This window comes from Syngnathoides biaculeatus, chromosome 12 (genome assembly GCF_019802595.1).
Source record: "Syngnathoides biaculeatus isolate LvHL_M chromosome 12, ASM1980259v1, whole genome shotgun sequence".
NCBI lineage: Eukaryota > Metazoa > Chordata > Actinopteri > Syngnathiformes > Syngnathidae > Syngnathoides > Syngnathoides biaculeatus.
This window is the reverse complement of record NC_084651.1, coordinates 12,687,019-12,697,627: the sequence shown is the minus strand read 5'-3', so window position 1 is coordinate 12,697,627 and position 10,609 is coordinate 12,687,019. Positions and strand designations below refer to the sequence as shown.

The following is a 10,609-nucleotide window of genomic DNA, read 5'->3' as shown; positions in this document are numbered from 1 at the left end:
ATACTCACTCTCTCGCCTCTGGACATGTCCAAACCATCGAAGTTTGCTCTCTCTAACATTGTCTCCAAAACATGCAAACTTGGCTGTCCCTCTAATGACCTCATTTCTAATCCTATCTAACCTGCTCACTCTGAGCAAGAACCTCAACATCTTCATTTCTGCTACCTCCAGTTCTGCTTCCTGTTGTTTCTTCAGTGCCACCGTCTCTAATCCGTACATCATGGCCGGCCTCACCACTGTTTTGTAAACTTTCCTAGCGGATACTCTTCTGTCACATAGAACGCCAGACACCTTCTGCCAACTGTTCCACATCGCTTTTGGACCCGTTTCTTCCCTTTCCTTACCACACTTTCCATTGCTCTGTATTTTTGAGCCCAAGTATTTGAAGTCGTCCACCCTCGCTATCTCTTCTCCCTGGAACGTCACTCTTCCCCCACCGCCCCTCTCATTCATGCACATATATTGTTTTATTTCGGCTAATCTTCATTCCTCTCCTTTCCAGTGTGTGCCTCCAACTTTCTAATTGTTCCTCCACCAGCGCCCTACATTATTAAGTAACGACATGATTAAATAGAATTTATGTGCGCATGTGCATTTGGGTTGGGCTAGCTGCGAGTCGAATCCTGTTGAGCGAATGAATGTGTGCTCAGGTGTCAGCCTGCACTGCGCTCTTGAGGTTATGTATACAATAAAGGGTGCTGCACTTGACAGCTGTGTTGTGTGGAGGCAGGTGTGTTGATGCTCCATATGAATGAACACAACACAGCCTGAAGCGAGGTGTCTGCGTGTTGGGTCACGGTTAGCTGTTGTCATGAAGTTATGTAGACCATTGATTCCCCAACAGTTAGTCAGTACATTAGTGTGTCATGAGCGCTCTTCAGGTGTGCCGTGGGAAGTTATCCAATTTTATGTAATTGCTAAAAAAAAAAAAAAAAAACAAACTTATTTTAGGAAATAATGTATCTTTATTCATCTATTTAGGCCAGTGAGGCACAATGACAAACAGAACAAAAAATCCTCTTCTATTAGATGGCAGGAAGTGCATACAGTAATTAATCGATCCATTTTTTGTGACAGTTACTTTTGTCGGTGTGCCGTGGGATTTTTCAATTATAAAATATGTACCTTGGCTCTTTAAAGGTTGGAAATCACAGACTGTTGTGTAGCTGTGATTGGGCAACCTTTTGTCGGCAGATGCTCTTAAAATCCTCTATAAAGTGAAAAAAAAACTAGCAGATTTGACAGACTACAAAGAAGTGTTATAACCTGTCAAATTTGAATGATTACAAAATCACTAAGCTTATAAACTGGGCCTTCAAAATCTTGGAAGGGGGGGGGGGAGCCATTCTCTGCACCCTCGAACGCAGTCAGTGTCTCCGCTGAATGAGTTGAATCCACACCCCGTTTACATTTCCTTTTCTTACACATCCCTACGTGTTTTAACTGCGAAAATATATCTACTTAACGCTTCTGGTGGTTGGAATACAGTACAGTACACATCCCACCTGATCGTCGGTGCGAGGAGAGACCCTGGGCACAAGTCATCCCGCGAGCGAGCAGACTTGAGGGTTTTTTTTTTTTTCGGCCGGTGGGCTCGTTCACCGGTGTCAACTCCTCGCTCGGTGCCTTCGTCCACATGACAGACGCATTTTGGGGAAAATCAAGTGTTTATACTGGATTAAACAATACATCCATTGAAATTACGACACAGCTGTTTTAGAAATTCTGGCAAACCGGCATAGCTAGCTTGCTAACTGCACATTGTCGTAAAAGAAAACAAAAATGTGCCAGGCAACAATATTTTACTCCTCTGTTCACTACTTTTCCAATTAAACGATACATTATCATGCCTTTGGTGAAGACTAATTTACTTAAAATTAAAAGCAGATAATGACATAGCTCTCCACTCGTTGTTAAAAATATAAAATGGAATAAACAAGAGTTAAGTGACATTTGTACTGTAGATGATGAAATTCACGGAATTAGCATTAGGGACAGAAAATACGAGCCATTAAAGGCACGTCGGAGTAACATCACAAGAAAACTTGTTTGCCAAAAAGCAAAGAAATAAACTTACAAAATGAGTCTCACTGAAATGAATTTCTTTGAAAACAATACCCTTTGACGCTCTCGCCGGAGGGAATTAATGGCATCCGTTTTCTATACCACAAGAAGCATGGTACACTTTGGATTGGTGCCAGCATCCACATACAATGGATATGAAAATTCTACACACCCCCATTCAGATGCCAGGTTATTGTCATAAATATCACACTATACTTTTTTTTTTTTTTTAAACAAACGATTGTGGCTGATTTTTTTTTTTTTTACATGCAGTTTACTGAAATATTTACCAACCTTCCATCTGACAGATTGCTGCTTTAATCCCTCATCTTTGTCACACACTGTGAATTCCGATTACAAATACATAAAAATTTGAATCTATATACTCGTGCAAAGAGTTAGCTTCTGTAAACTCACATTTCTGAACATCTTCCTGGTATGATACTTGTACAAAGCCTGCAGAAAGGACATCCAAAAGAGTGAAATGTTTGGGGTGGGGGGGGGAAATGTGACATTCCATGTATGCATAGAGCAGCAAGTATGCAGAATGCAAACCTTGATCTGACGAGGCTTTTGAAAACCCTTCTAAATTGAAACACACATACACACACTGCAACGTGTTCAATGTGAGAGACATATCAGATGAAAATTGAAATACCTTTCAGTGGGTGGAAAAAAGCCACATCTGTTGTTGAGAGTGAATAAACTATAGCGAGCGCGAGCCGCTGCTGTGGCGGCGTGCACCGAGATTTCATATTACATATAATTATATTGAAATGACACCTGTTACTGAGAAAGGTGGCAGGTGGGTTCAATCAAGCAAATTTTTTCTTTCTTTCTTTGAGGTAATGGATGCTGACTTTATTTTCAATGACCTGCACTTTTCTACCTCAAAAGTAGTCCATGTTTCACCCTGTAATGCAGAAATACAAGCGGATAAAATGTACATTTCGGCCATACAATAAGCCCCTGCTTTTTGGTAATTCACCCTAACTAACAGCTATTTGCTGAAAAACTCAGCAATTTGGCACTTTTCATGCCACAGTAGCGGTCCGACAGCCAGTTCCTGTACTAAAGATATATTTACTTTCGTCAACGGTATTCTTTCAAAATGAACTTTAAAAAATAATTTTGTTCGACTTACAGTGAAGAAAAGAAGTATTTGAACACCCAGCTATATTGGAAGTTCTCCCACTCAGAAATCATGGAGGGGGGTGAAATTTTCATCGTAGGTGCATATCCACTGTGAGGGAGATAATCTAAAAAAAAAAACTGAAATCAAAATGTATGATTTTGTGCTACAGCTGCAAATAAGTATTTGAACACCTGAGAAAACCAATGTTAATATTTGGTATAGTCACCTTTGTTTGCAATTACAGAGGTCAAAGGTTTCCTGTAGTTTTTCCCACCAGGTTTGTAGACACTCCAGGAGGGATTTTGGCCCATTTCTCCACACAGATCTTCTCTAGCTCAGACAGGTTTCTGGGCTGTCGCTGAGAAACACGGAGTTTCTGCTCCCTCCAAAGATTTTCCATTTGGTTTAGATCTGGAGACTGGCTAGGCCATGCCAGAACCTTGATATGCTTCTTATGGAGCCACTCCTTGGTTTTCCCAGCTGTGTGTTTTGGGTCATTGTCATGTTGAAAGAACCAGAACGACCCATCTTCAATGCTCTGACTGAGGGAAAGAGGTTGTTCCCCAAAATCTCACAATACATGGCCATGATCATCCTCGCCTTAATACAGTGCAGTCATCCTGTCCCATGTGCAGAAAAACATCCCCAAAGCATGATGCGACAACCCTCATGCTTCAAAGTAGGGATGGTGTTCTTGGGATGGAACTCATCATTCGTCTTCCTCCAAACACGGTGAGTGGAATTATGACCAAAAAGTTGCATTTTGGTCTCATCTGACCACAAAGCTTTCTCCCATGACTCCTCTGTATCATCCAAACGGTTATTGGCAAACTTAAGATGGGCCTTGAAATGTGCTGGTTTAAGCAGGGGAACCTTCCGTGCCATGCATGATTTCAATTCTAGCAGAGAGACAGGTGTTGAAATACTTATTTGCAGCTGTATCACACAAATAAATCATTAAAAAAAATCATACATTGTGATTTCTGGATTTTTCTTTTCATCTCTCTCAGTGGAAATTTCCGACTCCTCCATGATTTCTAAGTGGGAGAACTTGCAATATAGCAGCGTGTTCAAATACTTATTTTCTTCACTGTATCAGCCAATCATCAAAACATCCAGGAATGCCACATCACCTACTGACATTAGCTGTTCTGTCCTGTACTTTACGTTTATTCCACCCAAAGGTCCATACAATGAAGAACAGAGCCAGAATGTTATTACTCATGACTTGATCATGACTAACTTATTAACTACGTTTAATGCTCGGACAGAGGCTGCTCTGTTCTCTTGTCGATCATTGGTGAATAAACTGCAACTACACATTCACTCTCCGGAAGCTTTATTGGGTGGTTCCACAATTGAACAATATAGTACAGCCGTTGCGTGATGTCCGGGGCAACTTACACTGAAAGAAAGTGAGGCCACCCAGTGGCACGGATGAGTCGAATAAGGAACCAAAAAGGAGATCTGAATCAGAATCTTTATTTTGCTACGCATGTCAACAACCTTCAAGGGTGACCTGTTGACAGGCGCTGTCCAATCTCATCAGAATCACATCCATCCATTTTCTTTGCTGCTTATCCTCACAAAGTCATAGGGAGTGCTGGAGCCACTCCCAGCTGTCAACGGGCAGGATGTGGGGTACACTCTGAACTAGTTGCCAGCCAATCGCAGGGCACATAGAGACAAACAGCCGCACTCACTATCACACCTAGGGGCAATTTAGAGTGTCCAATTAATGTTGGATATTTTTGGAATGTGGGAGGAAACTGGAGAGCCCGAGAAAAACCCACACAGACACGGGGAGAACATGCAAACTCCACACAGGTCAGGCCGGGATCGAACCCCGGGTCCTCAGAACTGTGAGGCCAACGCTATACCAGCTAAGCCCACCGTGCCGCCAAAAGAATCACATTTCACATACAATTGTTACAGTCTGGAGCACGGTCAACCAACAAATGCTGAATGCAGCAAGTATTGCAACATTTATTAATGTTCAGTGGCCCGGATTAAACAATTTGGTGGTCGCATGGGGGCAAATGCAGGACTGTATAAGCTTTCTTCACTTTTGAACATTGGCGCTATTACCACCACTCAAAATAAGCAACTCAGAGGATAAAGATCAGCGCTTTTGCCTTGTGAAAGCAAAACAGAAAATGCTCATGTTAATTTAATCGCCATTTAAGAAAAAAAAAAAAATTAAACACTATCTAGAATAAAAATTAAATCAAAAGAACCATAACATTAAATATAAAAATTAAATACAGCAAACTCAGTTGAAAACAATGTCACTGTAAATAGGTGCTAACTGCTGATCATATCGAAAGGGAAATGACAAAATACTTTCAGATTCATTCTTTATGAATACAAAACTTTATTTAACATTTTATGTTGAAAAACATTTGCATCTACAAAATGTTTGTGACTGAGAAAAAGTCAATGATCTCAGGTCCCTTACTGTGACACGCAAACGAAGATGACATTTTTAATTTTTTAAAATACTGAATTAGAACAGCCATCTCATCACTGTTGGTGACGTACTGTTTATATACAACAAAAACCAAGAGGCAACATTTGATAGCAAAAAACACTTCAGTCCTGTGCTGTCAATGAGAGACTCGGTGAATGAGGGTGATTGATCCGAGCAGTATCTTTAATATAACTAACTGATATGGGTGTTTGGAAATGTCCTGTGCCAACGTGGTCGACAGCGTCCATGAATTATTTCCTGAAACGGATCGGGGGGGGGGGGACACACACCATCTCCCTCCAACACAAGGGCTACTGCAGCTTCTTCTTCTTCGCTGGTTTGACGGGACTGATCTCTTCTTCCTCCATGTCATCCTCATCTTCGTCATCCTCTTCCTCAAAGTCCGATTCTTCAACCTCTGAAGCTGAACGGAAGAAGAAAGCAAAGCAAATCACTTTCACAAGACAAATCGGGGCCAGCTGGCGCATCCGAGGAGTGACACGAGAGCAGAGATTAATTTGCCCGAGCCTTTTAGACAGAGGAGCAAGATGAATCAGCAACTTCTACTGTAATTAAACAAATGGCGACAAGAATTTAGGCTGGTGTAACAGTGGGCTAAGTTTGACCTATGGGCCACACATGAACCACTGTTCTTTAATTTGACCCAAAAGAAATGTAGAAGAACCCAACATCATCTTAATTTTTTTTTAACCACCAACTTATTTTGAAACGTATTTAGTTTGTCTCATGAGTCTGTGAATTTATGTACAGTATTTTAAACTTTTTAAAAAAATCCTCTAGAATCAGTATGTGAATAATTAAAGCTATAATCTTTCATAAATTATGGCTACAATATTTAATTGTTTTAATGGCATCAATTTTGTAAAAGCAGACAGTTGCATTCTGAATCCAACTATGTGAGATTTTGACATCCCATCATTAAATATATCTGTGTCTATGGATTAATTCACCTTTACCAATTGTATTTTCAAGCATTATAAAACGAACCACAAACAAGCCCATTAAATCTGACCAATCTGGTGCGTGGTTAGAGCTGGGATTGGCTCAAGCACTCTCGCGACCCTTGTAAAGATAAATTACACAGAAAATGTACAGATAATCTGATCTCAAAAATATCAATTAAAACGCAACACTTGATTGTGATTATGATGTCTATTTCGTGCAAATAGTTGTACAGATGTCTTCACTAACATGCTAATCTATATTTATTATATTTCCTACAGTCGCGATTGTGCCTTAACCTCATTGTGGGACTACAATATTTTTATAATAAAAATACTTAATATTAATACTTTACAGCTGACCCGATTCTCGTATGCCATCTCCACTGACGTATTTCATTTCCAGTGCAGAGGGTGTGAATTATTTCAGTTATAGTTCCAGACATATTGATTGGCTATTTAATTTGATATTCAAACTTGTGTTACTCTCAACTGTAACGCGTCTCCAGCCAGACATTTGTGACAAGTGTACTGTAAAACACAATCACTTGTTGCAGTTTTGCAACTTCACGACAGCTGAGCAGTGAGCATCGCACATTTCGGTCTTTTCCTAGCCACACCTCGTCCTCACTTTGTGATAATGCAAATGATGTGTAAGAAAAAAATGGTAGAATAAGTTTAGAAAGTTGATAAGATGACTTGACTGATTTACATGACTTCCAATGCATTGACAATTTTCCCCTCTGTTGCTTGGTAGCCTGGGCTTGTAATAAAAAGGCATGGTACAAGGAACTATCCCCCGTCCCCCTTTTTATTTTAAACAAAATATTGTTTATGGGCATTCTGTAACATTCGGCAACTGTGTATTACCAATAAGGTGCAAGCCGCTGATGGTCACTGGTCCTGAGCCAGCCTTCAAGCGGATCGTCACTGGTGCTTTTAGCTCATATTCACCCAAGCTCACCTACAAAGAATAGATAAAAACATTGTTTTGTAATCATCTAGATAATAATTCCCATCATTCATTCATTTTCCAGGAGATTTATTTTTAAGGCCATTTGACCGAGCACTAATTGACAGTTTTCGACTGACGTCACACACCTTCCAATTTAGAACGTGGGCGCCATCTTGGTTTGGTGAATTCACGTAAACACACGTAACTATGCAGGAGTCATTTCAGAAAGGCGTATGAATAGGGCCGCACTGGTATGTTATCGGTTGCTCAAACGGCCGTTGCAAAGCGCCTTTCTTTCGATTGCCAGCTGTGATCAAGAACCAGTGCGAGAAAACGGAGCAGTGAGCAACCAAACGGGGACAACTGTGGCTGTCTCTTATGAGCAGAGCCGATCTAGCAGCAAAGCGCAATACTCGTGTGTGAATGCAATACACGTCTCCAAAATCAGAATTTTCTGTTTTATTATAATAAGTTTGCAAGAACGAGTTACCGCACCACTAGCCGTTTCGTGAGTTGAGTTGAAAATGTAGCCGTGGAAGTGGCGCAAAGGTGCGGGCTCCACTTGAGACTCATCCCAGTCGAACCTCTCCCTCTCTCTAACTCTCGGTAACAAAAATAATAATCAACACCTCTTTCATTGGTATAATCAACATAATTTAACACAACGCTGACTGTAATCACGCGGTTGTAGGCCTCGAGACTTCTAATTCTTTAGTTGGTCCACGGTATAAGCGCTTCTCGAGAAGAGGAGGTAGTGGACGATGTCTGAATAGGTTACCGACGCCCACAGTTGTTTGTGCTCCATTTGTGTTTCTCCAAGGCATACGGGTCGATATTGTCGTTCAATGCACACTTCTTGTCGTAACGGTTTCTTGAAACAACATCGAATGAGCGCCGATAACTTTCCAAAGTCTTTTTAGCCATCATGCGTCACTTTTAACAGTCATACGAACATTTGTTCAACTCCAAAAGCATTAGAGTGAACGGCGCGTCAGTAGAGTGAACTCATCCAAGATGGCCAGGGGCCCCGGATGGAGTCACGTTGTCGAAAGCAGCAGATTGACAAATACAGTTTAAGCACAGTGTTCATGCTCAAAGTGTACATAAACTTGTGCATTTTCATACGCACTTGGTTACTGTGTTATAATGGTGTTCATTATGGTGGTACTGTAGTCAGAAAAATATTTTTGGGGTTGTACATGATTGTAAGAAAAAAAAAACTAATTTGAAAAAAGGACACTCACCATTGGCAAGCAGTTGATATGAAGGTTTGCAATGGGCACTGAAGTTGTCTTTCCTTGGTGGTTCAAGGCTGTTACTTCCACCACGTTATTCTCCTCCTGGGCACCTTCCCCTAGACATACCTTTGGGACCACACAGTCTTGAACAACCTTTCAGGCACTAAATTATGTATTATAAAAGGCACGTGCTATACCGTTCGGAGCTCAATGAAGTGCTCCTGGTCGTCGTCTTCGTCTCCTTGGAAGCAGTAGAAGGGAACTTTGGAGGAGAGCTCACAACCTACAAAATACACACAGTGATATTAAGCAGAGCCTCACAATACTTCTCACATTGCCACCTTTGTGGCAATATCACGTACAGGTAACGCTAACATTAGGAGCCAGGAGCGGTTTCCGAGCCCACGTGCGCGCCAGGAGTTAAGCTAACACACACAGACAATTTCGTGTGTCTTCAAAGTACTTGAAATTTCTCACTGAACAGGAAGCTCTCCAGCTTCGTTTGACCCGCAAGGCCGGCATCTGATGATTCTTCGTCTGTGAAAGACATTCTACCGGTGGGAGGACGCGACGAAAAGTGATGTGTTGACAACACGTTGAGCCAAATGGACCTTTCTCGGGACACCAAAAACGTCGCCGGGTTGTAGCGTGGTGTGACGTCATTTGCGCGCGCCACGTTTCCTGGCTCCCCTTTGTCAAATCTCTCACGAAAGCTCACACACACATCACGCTTGTGTTAACTTCAGCCGAACGTGTCATGTATGCCTTCCTTTCTTGTAGAGGTGGTCTAATATAGACACATTAAACACATGTTAAGTATTGCCTAAAGAACCATTCCAAGTAAAAGGAAGTGAACCAGCAGTGAGACACAATCATTTAAAATGGTTTATTGTCAACATTATGAACCTTACATACAAATTTTACATGTAAACGTCCCCTAAACTTGCATTACTGTAAATGTACAACACAATATGAGCCCTTTCACTCAGTCACAACCCATCACTGTCAAGAGGAGAAAACACCATCAAATGGGGACTAAAATTACGAGACAAATCGTGAAAAGTAAGTCTGCGTTCATTTCAAATGGTGGCTTTTAAAGAATACCTGTTGAGGAAAGGGATCACCAAGTTTTCTTTTCCTTCCAGTCAAACATAATGCCTGACCCCATTTCAATAAAGGTATCCAAAATAACTTATTGACAGCATTTAACAGCTGTACCTACAGTATCACGCTCACAGAGGTGAGTGGCATGCATCTTCATCTATGTGCCTTGTTATATGTTATCCCAAATAACTACCATGACAGGCTAAAGAGCAACTGATTTTTTTAAACATTTTTTTTCATTTTATTTATTTTTTTTAACCAAAGTGCTTGTTTCTTCACTATATAGGTTTTTACAACAAACGTGAGAAATGCATCAGAAGGCAACACATTCAACATGAATTAAACAGAAAAAAAAAACAAAAAACAAAGTGCCACTTTGGTGACAGGACAGAACAACCAAATCGATCTTATGGGTGCTGAGCTGCAGCCATTGATGCTAAAGCGACAGTCCTAGTCATGATGTAACTCAGGTTGGAAAAGGACTATTTTATAATGTGAAATATTTGCAGCCCAGATAACCATCTGATGTGCCCGCTGGGTCATGATAAAGTGGTCAGGAAGGAATAGAGCAGTCATTCCAATATAAAAAGCTGCACATTTTCTACAATAAAGGGGGTTGGAACAAAACATCTTTTTGGTCCCATGATACATTTTAGAACAGGGGTGTAGAACCTACAGCCC

At 41.0% G+C, this 10,609-nt stretch overlaps 1 protein-coding gene across 1 annotated transcript; it reads right to left on the bottom strand.

Moving 5' to 3' along the window:
* Positions 1-5,553: 5,553 nt before the first annotated feature.
* Positions 5,554-9,514, bottom strand: npm3 (nucleophosmin/nucleoplasmin, 3). Its single transcript, XM_061838047.1, has 5 exons — positions 9,302-9,514; positions 9,022-9,107; positions 8,831-8,950; positions 7,502-7,595; positions 5,554-6,093 (listed from the first exon to the last, which is right to left on the bottom strand). Exons 1-5 carry the CDS (start codon positions 9,372-9,374, stop codon positions 5,981-5,983), a joined length of 486 nt encoding a protein of 161 aa, XP_061694031.1. The 5' UTR covers positions 9,375-9,514; the 3' UTR covers positions 5,554-5,980.
* Between the last annotated feature and the right edge of the window lie 1,095 nt (positions 9,515-10,609).